The 25,373-nt window shown below is 46.6% G+C and overlaps 1 protein-coding gene across 3 annotated transcripts in view; it reads left to right on the top strand.

Annotated features, from left to right (window-relative positions):
• Positions 1-25,373, top strand: part of HIPK2 (homeodomain interacting protein kinase 2) — a 134,173-nt gene that overhangs the window by 96,332 nt on the left and 12,468 nt on the right. For 2 of the 3 annotated variants that reach the window (XM_082309396.1, XM_082309397.1), the window contains exons 3-12: positions 2,651-2,774; positions 4,936-5,055; positions 5,789-5,875; positions 6,957-7,141; positions 10,959-11,121; positions 13,724-13,943; positions 15,531-15,652; positions 20,304-20,446; positions 20,821-21,000; positions 23,632-23,913. In XM_082309396.1, coding sequence (XP_082165522.1) covers positions 2,651-2,774; positions 4,936-5,055; positions 5,789-5,875; positions 6,957-7,141; positions 10,959-11,121; positions 13,724-13,943; positions 15,531-15,652; positions 20,304-20,446; positions 20,821-21,000; positions 23,632-23,913 — 1,626 coding nt within the window. The remainder of the gene's footprint in view (positions 1-2,650; positions 2,775-4,935; positions 5,056-5,788; positions 5,876-6,956; positions 7,142-10,958; positions 11,122-13,723; positions 13,944-15,530; positions 15,653-20,303; positions 20,447-20,820; positions 21,001-23,631; positions 23,914-25,373) is intronic. The other variant, XM_082309398.1, reaches the window with a different exon arrangement.

Here is a 25,373-nt window from a genome sequence, read left to right as displayed (position 1 = left end):
CTGGTTTTGTGCTTTTCTTCCCAACAGTGGAGGTGCAAAACTTCTTTTGTGTGTGAAAAAGAAATTCTCTCCTAATTGCTGCACTCCAGAAGCTGGAGCTTTAAGGAAAACCCGCTGGAGAGCCAAAGACTCATGAGAGAAAAAAAATTAGAAATTTTGGAACCTCAAATTCTAGGTCATCCCTTTTTGCAGGGGTCTGGAGTGTTGGCAGCATAAGTGTGGGGAGAGAGGGGAGGAGGTGTGTACTGCGTATGACAGCAGCGCAGACAATTTTTATGAACAGGGAGGTTTCTACACAATATCACGTTGGGAATATCCCACCGATAGTCCACCCCTCTGCTCCCTCCACTTGAGTTAGTGGGAGGGATTTGAAGTTCAGGCGATGCGTGGCTGAGCTCTCATTAGTGACCAGGGACATTGCGTTCACAATGTGGAAGGCAGACAGGGAGAGGCAGATGGCTTTGAATGCAGGATTTACATAGTAATGAGATTCAGGTCACCATAGCTGTCTTTTTCTCTCTGCATTTTGTCTAGGTGTCGAGTAGTGTGCAGGGATGATGGAATGGGGAGGAAAAGAGGAAAATTAACCCCTTGTTCCTAAGGAGAGATTGGTGTTAGAGTGAAAAGTTTGTCACGATAGGCTAAAGAACAGTGGGGTATGAGAACAACAAGCACAAAAGAAGCTCGAAGGGCTAAGGGTAGCCGCTTTTTAAGTTTCTGGCATGTTTTCTGTGGGAATGGCACAAAGCATCCCAGCCTTAAATCCCAGAATTTCCCGTAATTTTTATGTTCTGCATTGCTGGTTTGGGAACAGATAGTTTTGGGCTTTTATCATTACCAGTCAACCCAAAATTGGGGAAGTTTGTGGACTGAAGATGGGTCATGGATTCTTGCTACAGGGCCTTTGCTTGTTTCCTTGGAAAAAATTACCCATTTTGCTTGGTTTCTTGGCTAAAGACTTGTCTTCACATGACTATATAATGGCGTGATTAAAACATAATATTTTCCACTGTGATTGGTAATCCTTAGTATGATCTCACTAGTGTCAGATCTTATCCTGATGACAGATGGGAAACTGGGAACCATGGGCCCTATTTCCAGCTCTGGATGGTGGCGCTTGATTTGCTCAATAGTCAACCCCAGGCATTCCCAAAATATGCACCATGGCCCAAGAAATCCCAAGGCTATTTTTAAAATGATGAAAGTTTTAAAGCAATGCATGTTTCTTTCTTTTATCTCTCTTCTGCTTTTTTTTTTTTAATAGCTAGAGGAGTATGGCAAAGCAAGTTTTTCTTTCTGTTGTACATCACCTGACTCCAGAAGCAGGGGCTTTAGAAGAAAGTGTTGCAAAATCTGCAAGAAGAGCAGGAGAGAAACCTTAGGTGATCCCTGTGTAAAATAGGAACTATGGCACTTAACTGCATGTAGAAGTCTGGGCAGAGGTAGGGAAAGTAAGGAAGGTGTTTGTGCAGAGGTGGGTTTTGTATAAGGTTTTCAGTATTTGTAAGATACTTTTGATTCTTCTGCATAGAAGTTGCTTTTGAAACGCAAAGCATTTGAGGCGCCAAGGGGAGGATTCATCTTGTCTCACCTTGGCTACTGCAGTTTAGGGAGCTTGTGTAGCCTCAGTGAAGAAAGATTCAAACCATCCCAAGACAGTGGGACGAATCCTCCTTGGCGGGGGGGCAAGGGGGCCGTGTGTATCTCTTCATCGACTGCACAGTCTGCATGGTACCTAGCTAAGATTTGACACCCACTTCTGCCCAGCTGAAAGGTGAAATGACGCTCACCTTAAGGTCCTGTGGAAGTCTGAGCTGAGACTGGTCTTGCTTATTTGGGCGTCTCCTCCATGCCTGGGCTGGGGATCCTCCTGGAGAGCTGAAGCAAAGCTTTTACCTCGTCTTCTCCTTCCTCAGCAGGGCTAACACCGAAACTCACTGAGCAGAGGTGCCTCAGTGGGCATCTCCTGAAGCCAGCAGCAAATGGATAGCGGGAGTGCTGCTGCATTTTGTCTGTTTGGGCTGGGAGGGAAGAGGAAATCTAATCAGGCTCCTGGGACAGACTGGGAAGTGAAGGCTTCTTGGCTACTTCCTCCTGAGGAAAAGGCTTAGGTCTAATAGATCTAATTATGTTATTTCTCTGTTTTATGGTTACATCCATTTGTTTAAAAAGTCAGTAATCCTTTTATACCAGTCCTGTAATGATTATTTAATGTCTGGCTGTTTGTGAAGCCCGCCGAGCTGCGTGAACGGAGGATGCTTCACCGCAGGGAGTCCACACGGTTCCTCCACAGGGCGGCAAGCTGGGCCCGAGAGCCTGGAGTGGGGGCCTTAATTGGGTGGCCTTGAACGCACAACGTTCATTTTGTGCTTCGTTTTCCCACCTGTCGATTGAAAATAATGGTAGTTCTTTCCTTTGCAAACTGCTGCAAAACGTAGGACTGTCTCTTGGCAAAATGCTGCCAGAGGACTCTTCTGGAAGGATAAATATTCACTGACTAATGCTTGGTTAGCAGACTCCTTGCCGGTGGCCAGTGGGGCCCTCAGCTCCGTAGGAGCAATGACACTTGTTGGCAGCAGGCAGCTTCATGACTGTCACGCTGAGCGGATCTGCTCCCGTTGCTGATGTTTTCTGACCTCTTCCTTTGCAGAGCCCCTGAAATCATCCTCGGTTTACCGTTCTGTGAAGCAATCGATATGTGGTCATTGGGATGTGTCATTGCGGAGCTGTTCTTGGGCTGGCCGTTGTACCCAGGAGCTTCGGAGTACGATCAGGTGGGTATGGATATTGCCCTGGATGCTGGTAAGAGCATGGATGTTCGTGGGTTGGAGGTTTTTTTTCCCTTCTTTTGTCAGAGTGAACAGAAGCCAACTTTTTCTGTTTTGCTAATAGGGGATATGTGATTCTTACCCCCTGCCAAGTCAACTTTTTCATTAGCCATCTGGGGTATTTATTCTAGGTAACCAGTGTGCTGTCTGGTACGCTGGCTTTTAAGACCTGACTGCCTAAGTGAAATCTCAATCAAGAGTCAACGCTGCTGTTGAGTGGAGAGCTCTTTATATGTCTCTCCTCACTGAGCAGAGCAGGCACCCTTTCTCTGCTGAAACAGCAAGTGTTGAATAAAGCTTTATTTGTTAGAAGAAACTGCACAAACTCTGCTGCGTTTCATAACCCCTTTTATGAGGGTGCATATTAAAAGCAATGACAAGAAGGAGAACGTTCACAGTGGTATAGGTTCCCAGTTAATATAAGCTGTTGTACTTCTCTCCCTATAGGCTTTTGTGCTCCTTTTGTAGTCCTAAAACTGATAGCGCAGTGGCTGCAAGAGCCAAGGCTGCAGAACACTTTCCGTTCTCATAGTCTTCTTCAGGGTGATCTTAGCTGCCTGCAAATGCAGCCTGAAAAGGGTCTTTTTTCTTTTAGAAAATTAAAAAAAAAAAAAAAAAAGAGCAGGGTAATAAGTAAGTTTTTCATATATGAAAATGTTTCTTTGACTCTTCTTTTGTAACTAGTATTTTTTTAGTCAGAGCTTTAAAGGTGAGATTTGGCAGGAGAAATAACCCGCAGTGAAGAGCAGGGCCATTAGTGACTCCAAAGGAAATCAGACGTAGCTGAAAAACTTACAAGCATTTGAAAATCACATACCAAGCATGAAGAGTAGATTTTTTTCCTCCTCCCTGCCACACCCCAAAAGCCACAAAACACACAGCTGAAAAAGAAATCACCATACCTACCTGCCCAGCTTAACTGCCCAGCACAAAGCTTCCTCCGGTGAAATACGGTGAGGACTCCTGGGCAGCTGGGAAAGCAGTAGGGGCTGATCCTGGCCCCTTGCTGCAGCCCGAGTTGCCCTGCAGCACTGGCGCTGGTCTGCGGGCAGGTTCCTGGTGTTTCTCAGGTGCATGAGCTCCGATGGACCTAAGGAGTGCGGAGCTGAGCAAGCCATGCTCAGTGAACTGGGTCCTGAGTTCTTGGAAGTCTTTGAAACCACGGCTGCTTTTTATGCCTTTATTTATTCATTTATGTATTTATTTATTTATTTTTACCCCTCTCTGTCTCTTCTCTCAAAAATGCTTTCCATTCTTCCCCAGAATTTTCTAGAGTAGATGACTATTCTTAGTAGTTTTGCAGAGTTTGCAGCAATTTTGCAGAGTGAAGCATTCCAGAGTCAGGAGATACCAAAGTTAAAGTTTCGTGTAGCACCCCAAGCGTGTGTGAGATGGGTCTCTAATTGTGTAATCACAGACCCTTTCTCCTTTGAATAAATAAATTAAAGTCTGAGATCCTGGAAACACATGTGTAGCATCTTTTAGCTGTGTAAGTGCCAGCGAGGTCATACTCATGGAAGTTACCCAAATAACTAATGAAGTCATGTAGGCAATAGAGATGAAGTACTTTACATACCATGAGGGTGTCAGTTCGAGTGTATATTTCACCTAAGTTCAAAGACAGTCACTTCATAGTCCTCCGTTTTGAACTTCAGACTGCTCCTAGGAAGGCTGTGCACTCAGCTAGGGGTAAAAACAGCAAAAGCTAGAGTGCAAGTATCAAATTGTTGAAATTACCTCCTGGAGAGGAGAGCGTGACATAAAATGGTGCAAAGCGGTGAAACACCCCATTGAAATCTCTCTGTAGGTCTTCCTCTTTGACCTCTAAAACCTAGGGACTTTCCTCCCTTTATCCGTAGGCTTTGTGGGAGCGTACCATAAGGGTGAGTTTCCAGTGATGTACGGGATAAATGGAGGGAAGCCTTATGGGAATTCTCTTTCCTCTCATTCCTTGCGCTGAGGGGTTTTTTTGGTGAAGTCTAACTACGTGCTACGTTTTCTCTTTCTTTCTTTGTTCTGTTGTTTTAAATGCTTCCTGACCTCCTTCAAGGAAGACCTCCAGAGATCTTCATAGGATGAACAGTGACTTCTCATCCTTCTCTTACAGATTCGCTATATTTCACAGACGCAGGGCTTACCAGCAGAGTATTTGTTAAGTGCAGGGACAAAGACTACAAGGTTTTTCAACAGGGATACAGACTCACCGTATCCTTTGTGGAGGCTGAAGGTAGGAAGATGTTCCCTTGTTTCTTTTACCTTGCAGTTGTTGGTTGGAAGTGAGGAGACACTGAGGTCACCTAAGAGCCTAGGTCTCTGCTTTTTGCAATGCAGCACAGGCATTGGGGTGGGTATAGCTCGAGGTAAAACTGCCATCCGCAAAATCTGCAGCCCTTAGCCCACCTGCTTGGCACTGCTTTGTGGGAAATTTAAGTCTGGAATTGACCTGGAAATCTCCCTCTAAGTAGTCAATGAATTGATGTGTAGTTTAAATGAAACATGCCCTGGGCAGACTTTGCTCTAATATCTAACGCATTGAGAAAAAAAAAAAAAAAAAAAAGAAAGCATTTTAATTCTGACAATCATCAAAACCGCTAGTAATGCAAGTGAGCCCTGAGTCTCTTGTACCGGTGTGTTTGGCTGCATTCAGTCCCCAAGGAGAGAGGCCAGTGGGCTTCTGGCTGTAAGGATGGGATGCTGAGCCTCAGGCTGGGGTGGGTGTAAGTGGGACTCCCACCATAGTTGGGAGGATCCTCTGAAGTGAAAAAGAAGAGATAAATCACCCTGTGACACAAAAGCTGTCATATAACCATAGCAGAGATAGCATAAATGTTATCTGGTCAGGCACGAGAGACACAGTGGTCTCTGATGAGGGCAGGGCAAGGCACAAGCTGGGAGTGGCACATAACCCGCAGGTGATTGCAGGGCAGTTCTGGTCAATGCCTGTCTCCTGTTTTGAGCAGACGCCAGATGATCATGAGGCAGAGACGGGGATTAAGTCGAAGGAAGCAAGAAAGTATATTTTCAACTGTTTGGATGATATGGCACAGGTAAGAGCATTGGTGAGTAACCAGCAAGACAGCCTCACATGCTTTCAGGCAACGCTAACAAAGGGGAACTATATGATTTTGCTGTGTATCCTATTCTTGTGCTAGCTCCTGATAAGTACCAGGATTATGCCTACCAAATCAGCTCGTTATGTGCTGCTTTGTAGGGGAAACTGCACATAGGGGTATCTGGGCTCAATGTAAAGGAGCCTTGGAAAATGTCTAAGTTACATCTCTGACTGTCAAAATCCTGTGTTTTCTCTTGCCTCTCCAGTGCTCCTCCGTGCACCCACTGGCGAGTCACTTACTACTCTGTGCTTTAATATTTCCATTTGTAAAACAGTGACATTGGAAATAATTACCGTGGCTGCAGAAGAGCATGCTCTCTGTAAAACGTGGCTATCTGGGGAGACGAGGAGTACTAATTCACTGTGTCGATTCCGTGTGGTTGTGAAAGTTAATTCCAGCATAACCACTCCTGCGACTGGAGTTTGTGCTAGCTAACAAACTAGCGCACAAAACTGGCACAACGCTAGCACAAAGTAGAGTTTGTGCTAGCAAAGTCTAGATGTTGTAGCGTTCGCAAGCAAACATGCAGAAATGGAAGACCGTATAAATGGATGAAATAACATAAAGTTTTTTTTTTTTTTCCTGGGACCTGATACATGAATGGGATGTTTCCCATAAACCTACTGACAATTTTTATTTATTTTATATATCTTTTTTTGCTCACAGGACACGTAGTTAAGTATCTGATAGCACAGTCCTTTATATGATAAATATACTGATTATCAGAGTTTGCTTGCTGCCACATGGAAGCTGTTCATCTTCAGTAGAGGGTGACTAAGTGTTTCATTAGCCATTGACCCAAGCGAGCTGAACACTTAACAGTCTGTCTAGAGATCTGACATGCACAAGCCAGATGACTAGCCACCGCGGAGTCTGCCGTGTGACTTCAGCAACTACCCCTTTAGACAGGGAGGCTTGCAGGGCACGTGCTCCAACGAGGAGTAAACACAGTTTGCTGGAGACCTGACCATCTGCTCTTTCCCTTTGGTGCTCACCCTTGTCCTTTCTCCTTTAGGTGAACATGACAACAGATTTGGAAGGAAGTGATATGTTGGTGGAAAAGGCGGACCGGCGGGAGTTTATAGATCTGTTAAAGAAGATGTTGACGATAGATGCAGATAAGAGAATAACACCCATTGAAACTCTGAACCACCCCTTTGTCACCATGACACACTTGCTGGATTTCCCTCACAGCACACAGTACGTGGCTTTCGGTTCCCTTGGGTTTCTAAATTGAGGGGTGAAGAGGAGAGCTGGTTGTGGTGGAGACCAAATGTATCTGAGGGGCATTATTAAGATGCTTAGGCCTTAAGTTTTAGTCTTCTCCTGGCTAAAAAAATAGAGGACTGCCAACTCTTAAGGTTGCAAGAATTGTGTTGTAGGTGCTTGGCATTTAAAACACTGCAGAGTGTGCTACATTCATTATGTAAATATTCAATAATTACATATGTTTGCATTAAAATGCAGAAGAAATTATGCAATTAGTGCTGAAAGTATCAGTATATCTCAAAGTAATATAGTCCTGATTGTTACTGCAGTAATCAACCTTATCTGCAGTGGGGAGCCGACCCTTCCTCCCAGAACCTTCCCGTCTTGCAGGGGTCAGTTTGGGGCTGTTTGTTTTTTAAGGGAAGAGCTTTTTCTGCAGCAGACTGGTTTACAGGCACAGGCAACAGGACAAGGAGTTCAGTTTTCGGCTTTGTTGTTGCCCGCCTATGTAACCTTAAACACCACGCTCTGACCTCAGCTGACACATTTGTGGAATGGAGACGGCCTCCACTGCCCAATGGAGATGTGAAGGAGTGTCATGCCTTCAAGCCTGACTCCCCCTTCTCCTAAGGCTGTGTCACAGAGCGCAGCAGCCTGAAACGCAGGAAACCTGCGCCCAGCACATCGCTCTTGTCCCCTGGGCAGTTCACGAAGGGCCGGGCTGCTCAGGTGCAAGTGAGGGTGGACACGTAGTGGGAGCTTTCCAAAGCCTTCAGGACACCCAGCTCCGAGCATCCTGCTCTACAGCACTGTGCAGTTCAAGGTGCTTTTGCAGGCTGTCCCTTCGCCTCGTCAGGAGAACAGAGGTACCGGCACAGCACTGTACTTCATTGGGTGCCATGTGCGTGGGTGTTTAAAGGCTGTGAGGAGCTCAGGTACAAAAATAAAGGGGACTGCTTAAAAAGCCATAGAATATGTTTGTGTGGGTGCTGCGGAGCAACAGGTTGCTGTGTCACCTTTCCTGCCCGTATGTGTGCTCTTACCTGTGGTATTTCAAGTTCATTTAAGGTAGTTTTCCCCCTGTGAAGGAGCTGTAGCTGCCTTTTTGTTACATTTATCAAGAGCAGCTGCTTACCAGAGGGTGGTGGGTGCACGATCCATGTAGACCCAGACTTACCCTGCACAGGCATCTTTGAGCATTGTTATCTATAAGTAAATAATGTGATAAATGTAATGAACACAAGATGGGAGATTGTTGTGCTAAGCAGAGAGAAAGTAAGTTTCATATAAAAATGTTCATAAATAAAAAAAAGACTGTATTTTCTAACAGTGTTAGCATCACATACTAAAGTCTTCCGATTTGCAACGTCCTTCTTACTGTGTAACAACCGATTGTGTAAGATAGGAGAGATTTGTGGCATAATGCATTGCCATCAGAAATCATTCCGCTAACGCAACAGACCATAATCGCATCTTCATTTTTTTAAGTGCTCGCTTGTGGCTGCTCAGGCAAAGCCCCAGAAAGGTTGAAAATATCATTGGGGCCAATAGCAGTGAGAATTTTACCCAAATAAAAAATTCAGCATCAGGTCTCTGAATACTAAATGGCGTGCCAGCCGGGTGCGTAACCCCACACAGCCCCTCCGCGTTGGAAGCGGTGATTGGTAAAGAGAGCAATAAGCTGTAACCAGCATGGCAGGTTGATGGAAATTTTGTCTGTGATTGCCTGTGGTTTTGAGAATAGAAACTTCAAAGCCTTGAGAGATGCAGGGAGTTGTAATCTCTCTTGAAAGTAAATCAGGCAGCAGAGAAAGTGAAAATATATGGAGGATGTAGTTTCTGGAAGGAATTTCTGCTGTGGCATGCTTCAGAGAGGCTGCAAGTTTGAGCAGCCCGAGAGGGGCTGTTTTGCTTACTTCCAAGCAAACGGCAAAGCGAGTTTAGCTCCCCATTTCACGTATTTAACTGCCTGGCTCTTAAATTGCTAGTTACTCCTCAGTCTTTCTGTCCTGTTTTGCTCTGTCCCTGCCTTCTTTTTTTTTTTCCTGTTTTTTAAAAGTAAAGACAGAGAATACAGTATTACATTAGTAGAGATTATACCTCATTATATAAAACTGTTTGGTAACACACAGAGTTTGCCATATACAGAATATATACTCTTTCCAGAGCTTTCTGCTTTTTGGAGGGAGAGTTATATTCATACCTGACTGGAAAAAGGCAATCCAATAGTCTTCTGTATTCATTTGATAAACATGTTTGATTTTTCTGAATGTTCTGGAACTTACAGGTGTTTCATAGTTCTTTAAATGAATGCACATAATGCGCAGCTATGCACAGTGTCCTGAGCCTGTCTTGTCTGCAGGTGTTTATGGCACAGATCCAGTTATCAAGATATTACCTGTAAGAGAAGAAAGATGACCATGTGAGTAAGAGACAAGAGAGGGCTAAAAAGATCTAGGTCTTCTTCCTGACCAACCCTAGGGATCATATGAGCTTGGTTTTTCTGAATGGAAATTTTGTTTCTTAAAAATCATGTGAGGATGTGTTTAGCTCACTTACCTCTAACAGCTTAGATCATTACAAAATAAATTACGTATACAGCTGATTTTTTACAGCTACAGCTGATTTTCACTGCTTGGATTTTCTGTTTTTCTGGGTTGGGATAATGGAAATAAAATAAATGCCTTTATACTTTTTTGAGTTGTGTTTCAGATTCTGAGGTCACATTTGTAAAAACAATTATTGTGGAAGAATTGTGGAAAACCTGTATTGGTTTTTAGACCTCGGAAAAATGAGATTTTATTACAAATACAGTTTTGTGCAAGATTGCTATGTTGTTATCTCTTAAACCTCCGTATGCTTTGGTATCCCAATTATAAAAATGAAATACTGGCAGTTTCATGTACCAGACACCTAGAATGCTCTAGCAATGCAGAGAGTATTTCATCTCCTTTGCTGGGGATAGAAAATATGATACTTCTCAAAATTTCCATTGCTATATCAATAACATTTAAAGAAAAGTCTGTGTAGAGGAAGAGGCTGTAATCTTTCCCCCCAGAGAGCCAATTCTCAGGCTGAGATAACCTCAGAACCTGATTCCCTTGGGGCGTTGATGAATCTGATTTGGCGTAACCTTTTGCAATATGAATCGTCCCATTGACTGCAAGAGGACAGCTCATGTGCTTTAAGATAAGCATCTGCGGAAGTGTTTAGCCAGACAGGGGCAATGTTTTAACCGCTTGGCTGGACTCAGCTCTCAGTGAACTACTTTTTAAAAGGAACAAGTAAGATTTTTCAGGGGTCTCGGTGACCAAGAACAGTAAAATTCTCCCTTGCAAAAGACTTGGAAAACTACCTTTAGGCTTACACTGAGGCAGAAAACATGAGTTGTCTTTTCCTTTCAGGCTCCATCATCAGAAAAAAACAGTATCTATATTTCTTTCTTGCTTTTATTCTCTTTCACTCTTTTAAAGCAGCCACTTTGTATTTCTTGCCCTGCCACCTAAAGAGCAACCAATTTGCTTGCTTTTTGTAACTTACATTGCAGTGCTCAGACTCACAGGGGCACCCAGAAGGCCGACAGCAGCTGCTCTCATCTTGACACCCATTTGGCCCTCTTCAGTACAGGGTTAATCTGACTCCCACTGCTTAAGAGAGACCTGCATAAAATAGCAAAGGGCTTTATAAGCCTAGAAAGTGCCAAGCCTGCTGTTGAGACCTAATGCAGGGCCACTGTGATGAACTGTTACCTGTGTTGGTCGGTTGGTTGATTTTCTGTCTCTTCCTTGTCCCCCCTTTCCTTACACAGTGTCAAGTCCTGCTTCCAGAACATGGAGATTTGCAAGCGGCGGGTGAATATGTATGACACAGTGAACCAGAGCAAGACGCCATTCATCACCCATGTAGCCCCAAGCACATCAACCAACTTGACCATGACTTTTAACAACCAGCTGAACACGGTCCACAACCAGGTAAGGGCATCGATCAGAAGCAGCCAGTGCTTGAAACATTTACATCAGTAGGGTCTGGAAGATGAAAAACAAAGTAGCATCCTACTTAACGTGCCTGCAAAAAGATGGTACTTTTTTACTCTCCTTCCTCCACTCTTCTTCATTCTCTTTTCTTCAGGCAAGTAGTAATCTTGTGACACTTTGTGTGACGGTGGAATGTTGCCCTCATCGTTTATGTTGTTGTTGGGGGTGATAAATCCTGCTTACTTGGGAAGTTGCTATGGGGAAAAGCTCATTAGTCCCTTAATGCAGCAAGCAGGACTGCGCTCCCTGGGTCAGGCAGAAGTATTTGTGATCTTACAGTACTTCTTCAAATGGAAGTAAAAAGAATTTCAACCCTTCTATAACAGACACAGCACTGTAACTGATCAACAGGAAGGAAGAGTTTAGTGGTAATGTTTATTCTTATCTCATTGGTTTTACTCCAGGTGCCACAGTTGACGTGGGGACCCTGTGCACATATCCCCGCTCCAAACACATCACACTCTACATTGGTGGGCTCTGGCTTTGTAATCCTGCTTTGGACTCTTGTATTAGTTTTACATGCCCCAGTGTTGGGCGGTGCCGGGCTGACAAATTTTATGTGACTGGCAGGCTAAGTTGTTTACTGTGGTACTGTATTACAACGGTGAAAGGAAACTCTCCAGGGACAGCGCTCTAGGAGACTGAAGCTCAAGAAATAGCTACTGTCTTTTAAGCCTGTTGGGAACAGGCTGCTCAAGATTCACTCTAGAGATTGCAGGTGGCGTGGCGGAAATGGTGTTTGGAAAGCAAGGGAGCTAAAGGAGTCTGTGTAGATGTACAGGGTGTTCCTGTGTCACTCAGAAAACCAGACTTCATGACTCAGTTCTTGATACATGTGATCACAGAAGATCTGTTGGAACAATTCATTAAGCAGATGCAGACAGAGATAGGTCATGGCTTGGTGTGATAGGGTATGTTACAAACACTGGCTCCCTTTCTTGGCTGTTTCTGAGATGCTGGCAAAAGAAATGCATGCTACATGCTCCCCTAGGCCCCAGCTGTAGGGCAGAGACACCATTTGTACCACAATTGCTAGTAGGAAATGCAGACTTGCTTTCGTTTCCTCACAGCTCACTTGATGTTCAGATCGGTTGTTGCCTGGGGAGGTCCGTGGTAATCTCTGAATTCTCATAAGGGTGTGTGTTGTGAGAAGAAGTGGTATCTCCAGTATTCCTAGAAGAAGTGGTAGAAACGTTTCCAGGAAGGGTGTTTTTAATTTGAACAAGCTCTAAACTTTTCATTGTTCTCTTCAACATACCAGTCATCTTGGCACTCTGGTGCTCCCTGTCTCTGTAAAATGTCTGGGGATTGCCTCCTTCCAGTTACGACTCCTGAGATTAGGAGTGTGGGAGCTGTCGTCGTTGCTGCTCGGTGTGTTGCACAGGGGAACAGATTGCACTTCTCTGCCTCTGCACAGAGAGGGGAGGAGGAGGAGGAAGAAATGTTTTGCTGTCGCATCCCTCGTGGCTGTGGTTGTGGCTGTGGCAGTGCAGCATGGGTACCCTTCCTGGGACCAGTGGCAACCAGGGCAGCACAAAACACTGAGCCTGCTGCCTCCTGCAGCCTTGATCAACGCCTCATCCTGGGTTTATACATTCACCATGAGAAAGTGTCTCACCTGTCTCCACCTTGGATGCTGGTGCGTTTGGATGGAGGGGAAAGGTGGGCTCTGGTCTGGTAGAGCCTAGTTGCCTAGACGTGAATGCTAAGGGCATATTTTTATAGGGCAGTAGCAGAGCTGTTTAGGGGTTGTTTGTCTGCCACTGTTACGGACTCAGTCTAAATAAAAAACAAATCACCCTAAGATTTCTAGATGTTTTGCAGAACACTGGGCTGATTTTTGTGGCTTTACAACATCCCCTGCTGGAGTTTCTGCTCTGAAAGATTTTAAAGTCAAGCCAAGTGAAGTTTGGACTTTGAAAGTATTATTACCTACTGTTATGCCTTCTGACCCTTCAAATTCAAAACATAATTCAAAGGGCATGTGCCATCTTAGATACAAAGTAGAGGAAAGGCTGGAATAAGTCTCCCCTCTCAGGATGAGGCTTCACAGGGCATGGAGGTGCTGAGTCTCTTTTACCTAAGGAACGTGACCTGCTTCTGAGCTACGTGCATGATGAGAGAGCAGCGTGATTTGGGGATAGTAGCATTTTCTGAACCCATCTTCTGTATGCTGCCAATCAGAGCCAGTTGGGCAATAAATGAGGCTACAGTTCTGCTTTGGAGAACGCACTGTGTCTCCGAGCAGTACACAGCAGTGCTGGGTGGCCGGAGGTCCCGTGGCATGGTACAGCTGCAGTTACTCAGGCAGATCGTGCTCCTTTCCCATCACTGCCCTTGCCTCTGTGCTCCTTAGTGTCCCGTTCTACCCCTTGTTTGGTTTCAGTTTGCTGGTTTTGGTTTTCTTTTGGTTTTGTTTTTCCTTTCTTTATCTTACACTATTTTACTTTTTTGTTTTATTTTTGGATTTTGCTTCTTCCAACGTACCCATCTCCCTCATTTTTTGTTTGTTTTTGTTTAATTCCCATCATTCCTTTAGACCACCAACCTGGCTCCCACCTCCTCCAGTGCCACTATTTCCTTAGCCAACCCCGAGGTCTCCATACTAAATTACCAATCTGCACTCTACCAGCCCTCAGCGGCGTCCATGGCTGCGGTGGCCCAGCGGAGCATGCCCCTGCAGACAGGAACAGCGCAGATCTGTGCCCGGCCCGACCCCTTCCAGCAAGCTCTCATTGTCTGCCCACCAGGCTTCCAAGGTAAGTAACGCCCTTACCAAGTCTTGGCCAGTTGCTGCTCCCTCCCCACTGCAGTTTCATCTAGCTCTTGGTGGAAACAAGCTTCCTTAGTGCAGAGCATATTTACAGGCCAGCAATTTTTCTACCATAAAAGCAATGATGTTGTTGCAGATGGAAATGTTTGAAGCAGTGGAGAATCTTGCAGGCATCTCCAACATCATGGGTTGGAGGTGGCTGGTCTAAAACAATGGGGCAGGCACTGAGAAGGGGTTGGGGGAGAATATGTGATATTTGTCATCCTTTGCCCTGAACCGAGTTTAAGGTTCTTCTGCCTCACTTTGGTAAACTTGAAAACTTGCCCCCACAACGATAAATCAATACATAAATAATGACTTCATCACTTCTCAGTGATTCAGTTGTTAAAAGGGGGACTCAGGAGGTTAATGCAGCAGGGAGCATGGTGCTAGTGGAGATGAGAGTTTGCCCCCATAACAGATGCACGTCACCGTTTATCAGTACAATTCCTTCAGCTCCACCCCTGCTGCAAACAGCTCTGCCTGCGTATACCAGCGGTAGGTACCATTGTCAGACAGCTTGGGTGATGATCAGATTTAGCCACTTGTTCTTCTCTTGACTTAACACGCTGTAGCAATTTGGAGAAACTAGGCAGGTATCTGTAGGAAGTGGACTAAATAGACCTTGGTTCAGCTGGTGCAACTTCTGCTCTTCATTTCTACAAGCCTGTCTGTGCACCAGTCTCTAGGCACTTGGTAAATGTTCTGCAAGATTATCAAAGCTCTTTTGAACTAGGGGAGTTTAGCTAGACCTCTTCTGCATAGTTAAAATGCATCTCAAGGGTTTGACTTCAGAAATGTATTGCTAGAATATGTAAGCTAACATCTTCCACTTGCTGTCTTGAGAAAGCTCTAAAGCAGAGGAGGTAGCACAGGCTGTGTCATGCACTAAGGTGGTGGAGAGCGAAGTTTCCTCCGGCTCAGTTAGACTAATGCATGGCTGAGTCAGCAATGGTTGGAATTTGGGGCGTGCTAGTTTACACAGTCAAATCAGAGCCTTTTAAATATGAGTTCTGAGAAGCTGTGCAAGAGAAAATCACCTATTCCCGCAAGGCTGAGTGAGTGCACAGTTCTGGATTCCCATCCTGCTGTCCTACTTGGGTCACAAGAGAGCATTCTTACGTAGCAATGGTTTTTGGCTGGCAAGGACCATTTTCTGTTGTCAAACCAGAGAACATGGGGGAGGAGAAGCCGTTCCCTCCCCTCTCTTCCTTTTCTCCCTGTACACATTGTATTGAGATGTTTCCCACAGACTCAAGGTACCCTAAAAATATGAACTCAGTTAATCCCTTAACGTGTTTGAAAATGTCTTTTCTGCACCCTTATGCATGTGTCATGTTTATCAACATTTGATGGACATCATTGGGCTGGAATGAAATATGTGGGACTCCAAGAGTCCAATTTTTTGGAGGAACTGAACACTGCAATTTAAGTGGACATCAGCGAGTGCCCTTAGGCACCTCTGAAAACCAGACCACCGTTCCTAGCAATGCTGTTGATGGCTAATGCTGTACCTTCTGTGCTGGTGGAACAGGGTTACAAGCCTCCCCTTCGAAGCATGCTGGGTATTCAGTTCGGATGGAGAACGCCGTTCCCATTGTCACTCAGGCTCCTGGGGCCCAGCCTCTTCAGATCCAGCCAGGACTCCTTGCACAGGTAAGGAGCTCTAAAGACACTGAGCTCGGCAGGTGGTTTTTGTGTTGTTTAGCTCTTGGAGGCTGAGGAGAGTAGCTTTCTCTGAGGGCCTTCTGTGGTGCAGTTCGGAGACTTGGGCAGCCATGTAAGGGTCTCCAGCTTTCTCTGAAATGTCCAAACCTCGCTCAGTTCATTGTTCAGCTCAAAGGCTATGTCAGAGTTGCAAAAGTCTCTGGAAAGACCTTCTTTCCTTTTGCTTCTTCACTGGAATCAGTGGGAAGCCTCAGGGGAAGCTGTGTCAGGCCTCTGCTGAGGAGGAACCGGTAATAACCTTCCTGCATCCGCCTGAACTTGTGGTCTCAGTGGTGGTTGGTGGCCAGGAGTTGCGCTGGTGAATTGCGTGCTGCCTATAAATATCTTTCATGCTTTAAGTTTGCACCCTTCTGCTTTATGAGCTGCCCCTCTGCTCTTAAGTTATAAGAGAGATGTAGCGGGGAGAGGCAAGGGCCCCACAGCCAAGGAGCTCTCCTTGTCAGCAACACGTGTTGGCACAATTGTCCAAAATGCCCTCACAGGAAAAGCATGGTTACTCCCAGGAAAAAAAAAACAAATGGGAATGGGTACCACCAGTCACATGCACATCCTCAAGGGGAACCCCAGCTCCCCAAAAAGGAGGAGCAGTGCATTCCTCCTTGTGCTGGTTTCAGTGAATCTGCCCCTGCTATTTTTCAGCTGGTGCCATGGTACCTCTGCCAATATCAAGCATGTTTCTGGCAGAAAAAAAAAAAAAAAAAGCACCTAGTATACTTAATACTAAGTTGTGCAGCCTGGAAAAGATGACGTACAAGTCAAAAATGCATGCCTCTGACTCAGGATTGGTTGATCTGCCATGCTTTCATTAATGCCAGTGCGTTCATAGGCAGTCAAGTACCAGCAGACTTCAGGGTTTATGCCTGTGCATTGCATGGCCAGGGTAAGACTGTTGGTGCGATTGCCTTTCTTTGCCAGCTGCCAGTCATGCTTATCTGGTGAAGACGAATCGAAACACAACTTGCAGCCTGTGTGATTTCCATTAGCTAATGTGCCCTGCCCCTTCCCAATAGCAGATTCTTTGTTAGAGGGCTGTCTGAAACATTGAACCTCTCTCTGTTGCAGCCTGTTGTAATAACCTATGTGGGCCAGCTCTCTTGTTTGGAAGGAAAGGAGAACCTAAGAGGCAAGGGAAACAAAAACAACGGCAAAGCGAGAAGCAGTCTGTGCAGGCACGGTTGCAGGCACCTATTGCTTGTGCAAGAAGTCAGCCAAGGCAGTGGGTGAAGGAGGTGACAGAGCTTTGCACGGCCCCGCCATTCAGCACTCCTGAGGTGTGCTGTTACATGGGGCTTGAAGGGGTGAGGGTCAGGTCTGAAGCATCCCAAAGGCAGCAGGATCCTGAAAGATCTTGAGACCTCCAGTCCCTTCTTTCTTCTTGAGGTGGCCTTGTTGGTGTCACCACGCAGTTTGCGGGAGGGAGGGAGTGTTCGGAAGAACCTTTGCTACCAATTTCTGTTCTGCCCCTGCTACATGAACTCCCATTTCGTGGGCTGCCCCTCTTGTACTTCCTACTGACGTTTTATTCACTGTCATGTCCTCAAGGGAATTTAAGCTGTTTCTGAGAAACACTCCTGACTTGCATGGATTTTTAATTTTTGATTTAATAAAAGAGAGGCAGTCTGCCTGTTGATATATCTGTCTGTCTCACGCTATGAGAAATGCTAGCTGCCGCTCTGATGGCAAGGCGCTCTGATTGATGCCGGTGGCATCTGGTGTCCACGGGCCTCGCTTGGTTCGGGCTGAGCAGCTGGTCTGATAAACAAATCTGTACCCAATTCCAGTTTCCTGAATGGAAAAACACAGCTTCTTTGTAATGCATTGTAGTCACATCTGATCTCCAAGCGGCTGTGTGTCTCTCTTTCAGCAGAGAGCTATTCCTCTCATGCACAGCTGCTTATCTAATGCTCTTCAGACTGGACCGTGCAATTGCTCCAACTACTAGAGGGACTGTCCCCGGCAGAGAGTGTAGCGCCTCCAGAGCCCTCTTCTGCCTTTTCACCTGCCTTATTTGTCCCCCTGATTAGGCATGATGCCGCTCCTTGTGCTCCCAGCACTGTGTAGTGCCATCGAGCTTTCTCCCCGGCCCAGTATGCGGCGCAGGTTGCTGTGCTTGCCCACATCAGGATTGCTGTGGCTGGCAAAGCCTTACTGCATCCCAGCGCAGCCGGCATCCAGCTCTCCCTGTGCATTTTGTACAAGGCCAGCAGTCCTGGAGGAGGGACAGGGGAAGGAGCTCCAGGGGCTGGAGGGACCCAAGGCAGAGGCAGTGATGGATTTTGAGCATCACCTTTGGCAGCTGTGCATCCGCAGTCCATGGCGTGGAGCTAGGCAGAGCAAGCAGCCTGCAAGATGCAGAGCCAGTGGTGAAAGTAACTTATTTGTAACTTCTCTGGGTCTATTTTCACCATCTCAAGCAAGTCTGGTCCGCATACTGTATGCACAGGGACCAGTGAAAGGAGACTGATCCTGTCTTTATTAATAGCTCTATGCAGCTTCAGATCTCAAAAGAGACAAAGCTGTACAGTTTTCCGGCAGGCTTCCATGGCGTGACCCAGAACTGTCCCCAGTCCTTGAATAACACCCTGAATTCTTGATTTTCTCTCCTTTTAACTCCTTCCTAACAACACTTCTTCCCACGGAGGTCCTGCCACCGGCTTTCAGAAAAAACACACTTATTCCATTAGTCGTTCTTGCTCTGCATCCGAAGCGGGAGCTCCATCGCACCGGGGGACCCACCACCTCCCGAGCGCAGGGGCCAGCGTGGCGCTCCGCCATGGTGGCACAATTTCGCAGTAATGCAATAACTGAGAAAAGGCTGTGGCTGCCGGCACAAGCCTCCTGTGTGTAAGCACAGCACAGTGTGCTAGTGGATCAGCCTAGACAAGTCTTATCTGCACATTAAATGATTCAGTGGTCCTTACCTAATAAGTGAGGAATTTGTGCCTGGACCCTGACACTGCATCTAAATTTATGTGCTGCAGTTGGGAAAGGAGCTTAGATTTGTTCAGTTCTCTTCCTGAAAAGGAAGGAAGCAGTTTTCTCTGCAAGTAAATCCAGGTAGTCCCCTGGGACTGACTGCAACAGTAGTTTAGTCTCCTCTTTTAAATCAAAGCTGGGAAAAAAGGGGAAAAAAAAGAAAAGGAAAAAAAAAAGCTTTTTTCCTCCCTGATCCTCCCTGATCTTTTTGTGTCTTTGCCTCCTTCTCCTATCTGCTCCGAGCAGCACCAGTCCGTGGTTGTGGCTCCTTAGATGAAGAGCCCTCAGGAGCCCTGTGACTGTCCATCCTTCGCAGATGTTGCTGAGAGGCCTCACTGTAGCAGCCTTTTCATCTAATTCAGCAACATGGAAAATTGCAAGACAGTCAAACTTTGGAGCAGAACTGGCAAAAGGGTTTTTTTTTCAAGGGGGTGGTGGTTTTTTGGTTGTTTTGGTTTTTATTTTTTTACTGGGGTATAGGAGGGGATTATGGGGATAGTTAACAAGATTCTTGTGAGGATGGAGATGGGCACAAATACATGCCCAGAAGAAGCACCCCCTCTTTAAAATGTAGCCTCCTTAGAGCTGTGAGATAACACAATACAGGTCCAATATAGTGGTGCAGTTTGGGATTAAGGAGGGCCATAGCCGGTACCCCTGCGCTCCCAGGCCCAGGCAGTGAGAAGCTGCCAGAGCCACCTTCAGGCAGCACATAGCAAAGAAAGCTTCTCAAGTCAAAAAACCAATCATTTGACTCATGTGTGGAGTCACTGGAGCAGGACGACCTGAGTCATGCCTGTGGCAGCGCAGCTGGAGGGATGGTTGCAAAGCAGAGCGATGGCTGAACTCAGAGGGCAGAGATTTCCACCCCTGCAAGGGGGGCACCCACTCAGAAAAAGCCGGAGAGGCACACAGAGAGGACAGGCACGCGATGTGTAGCCATGCATGGCTCCACTCTGCTTTGGCCGGGGGGGTTCCTGCTGAGCTGGAAGCAGGCGACTGGGCTCCTTGGCCCGTTCAGCAAGGTGTTCCTCCTGAGGAGCGCTCTGTGACTGATGCGCCTTCCCTTTTGGTATCCCCAAATTCACCTTTTTCCCCTCCTCAAAAAAGCCTTGTGCCCCCGTGTTCTCTTTTCTGATCCTTGAAAATTTCATTCTCCTTTTTAGTTCCTTGAAGTTCCTGAAGTCCTTTAGGTCCTGTTGGGGTGGGAAGGAAAATTGGCTGTAGGAGGGGGAGAATAACAATGGGACCATAGTGCCCAGCTGATCTGGAAAGTCAAAATTAAAATGTGCTAAAGAGTTCGACGTTTGGGTTGAAATGCCGACCAGTTTCAATCCCTTCCATTTCCAGTTTAACCTAAAACACAGCTGCTGCTTTGGACAGCAGGGATTTCTTTTCCCTTCCTTTGCACTCTCTATATTGATAACTTCTGCTGCTTTTACTGTGGTTTCCTAACAGTACTTGTCATCTGTGACTGAAAAGTGGTAAGACTTAGGTAGTATGACCATGATCATTATTAGGAGCCCCAGCTGAGCATGGACCACCACTCACGCTCGGTGTACGATGCCTCTTGTTAAGAAATTGTTTTCCCTCTGCCCGACAGCAAGCATGGCCCAGTGGCACTCAGCAGATCCTGCTCCCTCCTGCCTGGCAGCAGCTGACCGGGGTGGCCACCCACACTTCTGTCCAGCATGCGACCGTCATCCCGGAGTCCATGGCGGGCACCCAACCACTGGCAGACTGGAGGTAAACTGGAGGTGCTTGGAGGCTCCCTGAAGTACCCACCAGTGCTGGAGGAGGCATCAGAAGAGCTGGGGCAGGAGGGATGGGGTCCCATGAGTCTGTGGAGCAGGGGGAGAAGGGCAGGAGGCTGCAGCCTGCAGCCCCCATGTCTGAGAGCTATGGGCGGTTCTCCGTTCCCCATCCTTGAAGTGGAGTGCCGTGCCCACGCTGCTCCCTTCAGTCGCTTCCCTGGGGAAAACGCTCCTTCCTGGGGGGACTGGGAGCCCAACGGGCCCTGGAGGAGGGTGCCTCAGTGAAGGCGGTGGGAGCCTGTGAAAGAGCCTGCTGAAGAGCCGCTGGTTGCATTTTAAATGTGTGCCTGTCTCCCCCCTTTGCAGAAACACCCACGCTCACGGCAGCCATTATAACCCCATCATGCAGCAGCCCGCGCTGTTAGCTAGCCATGTGACTCTCCCCGCAGCCCAGCCCGTCAACGTGGGTGTTGCTCACGTCATGCGCCAGCCGCCCGCCACCGCCACCTCCGCCAGGAAGAGTAAGCAGCACCAGTCGGCGCCCCGGTGAGTGTGCACGGCTCCCGGCGCTGGCGTTGGCCGTGGCGTCGGTGAGGCAGGAGTCCGTGCCTGGGTTGTTCCGAATGCAGCCCTGCAATGCAAGCATCCTGACAAGGGTGGTATTCACTGACATCTGTGGGGCAAAGTGAAGTTTGTTCCATGGCCCATGAGTGATTAGGTCACACTTTTTGTGACTGGACTCTTTTCTCTTCCACCTCTTCCGTACCCAGGTCAGGAGAGCAGGGGGTAAGAGGTAGTCAGGTGCATTTTATACCCAGTGAGCATCATTTTGTGCAGGAGTTAGTGGCTGGAGGGGTGCAGGATGGGAGACTCAGTTCATACAGCTCGTTATGCTGCTGTGATTACTTGAGGCCTTGTAGTCACCGTAATTAAAAATGTAACTATATTCTCAGGTCAGCATGGTGCAATGACCAGTTGCCACACCTTTCCTTCCCACGTCATCTCAAAGAAGCACTCCTGAGGTGCAGTGTCTGCATTTCCAGAGGGGGGTGCACCTCCAGGGGACCGCATCTTCAGGAACGTGTGCCTGATGTGTGCATACAAGATCTGCCCTTTCAAAAGCAACGGGATGATGACCCAGCCTCTGAGCTTTAATGCCATGCTAAGTGGAGGACTGGGGTGGCTTTAGGCCACCTTCAAGCTCTCTAACTCCTAACAGGTGCTTGGCCCCTATCTTCAACAGTACACACCAGCAACAGATACCCGCACTGGCCTTTTTATAATCACGGCAGCATAAAACAAGGAGCATTTTATAAGGACATCTCATACAGGGGCAGACCTTAGACATGTAAATCTATCAACTCTCGGTAGGACCGTTTCGCTCTGCAAGGAGACTGGGTTTTGGTTCATACTATGCTCTGTGGCCCAACTCAAATACTAGGATGATTGCAGTGCCTGTCACAGCCCTGTAATCTTGCCTAGAGGACAAGGCTGTTTAAGATGTATGTGCAGCTGTTCTGGGGAAAGTCCTCTAGGCTGTGAAACGAGCACATTTCTTTTAAAAAACCCAAAACAGAACGGTGCAGGGGAGAGAACCAAAATGGGTCACCACTTGTGCAGTGGCAAAAACAGAGGAGCTTGTGGTTTTCCTGGGCGACTGGACTGGGGCCAGAGGAGCTCTGAGTTCACAACCAATTTGACTTTAAGAGGCCCCTATTTAAATCCTTCCCGTTTATGTGCTCTCTAATGTTGCATTTACTTTGGGTGGGCTCCAGCTGTCTTCATCCATTCGTAATGTAGAGCAGAAGCAGCTACGTCCCCAGCAAACCAGCAAAAGAAAGCACCTGTTGCAAGCAGTGTGCCTGTGCAGGGCCTCCCCTCTCCCTTCCCTCTCCAGGGGCAGGGTGGCAGCATCCAGGAGGAATTGGACACTTTCAGAGCAATGAGTTTCTACAGCTTCATTAATCGTTATGCTTTTGTGGCCAAATGAGGAACGTGCTCCTTTGGAGAGGGGGGTACTCCATGCTGCTCATTGGTATTCAAAAAGCACTGCAAATGCTACTGTGCAGCCATTTGTTATGCAAAAGACCCTGTGTAAGTTGGTATAGTGTGATATGTCCATAATGACTTCCTTTTGATGGATGCCACCTATTCCTTTTGTTAGCTTTCAGGCCAAGCTGAACATGCAGCCCAGGCCCCACTGTACAACAAAACCAGAACTTTGTTGGCTTCCTTTTTGAATCTGCGAATATTCTGCAATAGGCAGAAGAAATAAAAGTTTTTTTTTTAAAAAAGGGGGGGGAAATGCGGGAAATGAGTGAAATGGGCTTTAGTCAGTGCACTTTGGTAAATATTCCCATCTGCAGACCTGTGCTGTACTGTTTGGTGGACAGGTTCTGTGTTCAGATCCCTGATCCAAGTGGGCCCTTTCCAACTGTCAGGCAGGCAAGCAGAAGTAGGAAGACTTGGAAAAAAAACAGGACTTGCGAAGGTTTTTCTACTGCATAATAAAAAGATTGTTCTTTTCTTTCTGATTTATATATGCTGTATCTGCTGCCTCACGTGGGAATGAAATGAAACAGAGTATGTGTCCTCCCATCTGTGTGCTCTCATCCTTGGGACTCCACTATCCTAGAGGATGAAGCATTGGGCAGGAAATGTTCATTGAAAAGATTCTTAAACAGAAAATTAAATTTTCAACTAAGAAAAGCAGTTTTCCTGATAAATGATTGTTGTTTTCTACAACAAATTCTAATTTTACCTTTAGCTTTTTCTGGTCATGATGCATCCATGCAGGATACAGGAGAAAGGGATTATCATTTGGGTCCTTCTTCCTTCTGCGACAGCCATACTGTGCCTGCCTGTGTTTTGCATGTCTGGGCTGTGTGACTAGCCTCTACCTCCCAGCGCAAATTCCTGGGAGGCAGCATTTCTCATTTGGAAATTTCTAGGGAAAACAAAATTGAATTTTTTACTAAAAAAAAATACTTTTGAGCCAATTATATGAATAAGTCATGTGAGGCACTCTGTCCTTTGAGAGGGGACTGCCAATTTTGCAGTTTTCCTAGACTCCATAAATCAGGGCCACTGAATCAGAGACCAGGAATCAAAAGCCATGGTGACGGGCAACTTAAGCAAACTGAGTTTTAACCAGTTAACAACGTTTCCCATTTCCAGAAATGCATCCACCTATGAAGTTTCATCCTCTCAATCCATCAGCTCACCTCAGCGGTCGAAACGAGTGAAGGAAAACACGCCTCCCCGCTGTGCCATGGTGCACAACAGCCCTGCCTGCAGCACCTCCGTCACATGCGGCTGGGGCGATGTGGCGACCAGCACCACACGGGAGCGGCAGCGGCAGACGATAATCATTCCCGACACCCCTAGCCCCGCAGTGAGTGTCATCACTATCAGCAGCGACACAGATGAAGAGGAGGAGCAGAAGCATGCACCCACCAGGTGAGCAGCGGCTCTCTGCTCTTCTGTGTGCAGGAGGGAGAGACAGAGGCAGAGAAGTGCTGGAGCATCCCAGGAGTTGCTGTAGGGTCCCAGGAGCTACAGTTGGGTCTCATCACCCAGGTCGTCTTTCATTTGAGAGGAAAGATGATGGGGAGGCTAAAATACTAGCTGAGGACTCTGCAGACTTAGGTGATGTTCCCTACTGTGCTGTACATTTGCTGTGTGACCTTGGAGAAGTGTAGCAGTCTCTCTGCGCCATAGTCTCATCTGCAAGAGGAATTAATAGTTCTCGCTATCTCACAAGACTGTTGAAAGGAGACTTTAGAGATCCTATGGTGATGAGCCTCTTTAAGTCAGATAGCTGTTTAAAACAAAGAGAAGGGCTTGGAAGGAAGGTAACTTGAAATTGCCTTTTCTCTTTCTAAGTGATCCAGGCATCTGTAAAGAGCATTAAATGACACCTTCCATATGTGCTATTTTCCATAAAAAGGTCCTGAAAAACAGTTAGTGTTTGTGTCATTAACACTCAATAATGGTAAATACATTGCAGGAGATTTACTCAGTTCTGATTGTGTTGCTAACACATCCCTGAACTATTGTCTTAAGTGGCAGAAACTGATGGCTTTTTGACTGACTCTGCAGAGAGGCATAGGTGAGGCTATAAAGACCATGGTGACTGAGTTTGCTCCTCAGAGAATTAACTCACCAGAGTGAACAGTGCAGCCCAGGACAGCTGCCACTGCTGATCACCTACTGTGGATGGGAGACTTAATTTTCCAGGACTTTTTCAGCACCTTTCATCAGATGCAAGCACTCTAGGTTTCCCATCTGATGCCAGTCACAAGACATTACTCTGCTTTATAAGTTGTAGAGAAGTAGCCTTTCAAACAGCTGAATAATTATACAATCTTTATGTTGGTAACTGAGCTAGGAATTTTTTAACCTTATGCTTCCAGTATTGTCAAGAGAGAAGCAATTTTTTAAATTTATTTAGGACATGCTCCATGGCAGATTTTCCTTTAATCACTGGAGATATCTATCTGTATCTCTGCATCTCTGCATTGTGGTGATAAGTAGAGCACTGCAAATGTGTACAGAACAGATGAGATGCATTTGGCCTCAAGGAGCTAAAAATCTGTAAAGAGGAGCCACACGATTCAGGCATCTAGGGCTGCAATTTCAGCCTGCCTCCCGCCAGCCACCGCCACTTCCCATTTCCCTTCTCCCTACCAGTGAACTCCACCGGGCAGCGAAAGCTCGGCGCCTCTCACGTTCAGGCTTGCCACGAATGCAATGGTTATCGCGGGGAATTGATCACAGGACAGTGTAACATATTTCACTTTAAAAAAAAAAAAAAAAAAAATCCTACAGTATTCGTTAGTTTGGTAGGGGGAAGAAAGCGTGTTTCCGGAAAGAGTTGAATGAAGGTCAACGTGGACGTCAGGTGGACTATAAATAAG

The sequence above is a fragment of the Platalea leucorodia genome (assembly GCF_965183815.1).
Source record: "Platalea leucorodia genome assembly, chromosome: 4".
NCBI lineage: Eukaryota > Metazoa > Chordata > Aves > Pelecaniformes > Threskiornithidae > Platalea > Platalea leucorodia.
Note: the sequence above shows the minus strand (reverse complement) of the source record. Positions and strands in the feature narration are given on the sequence as shown.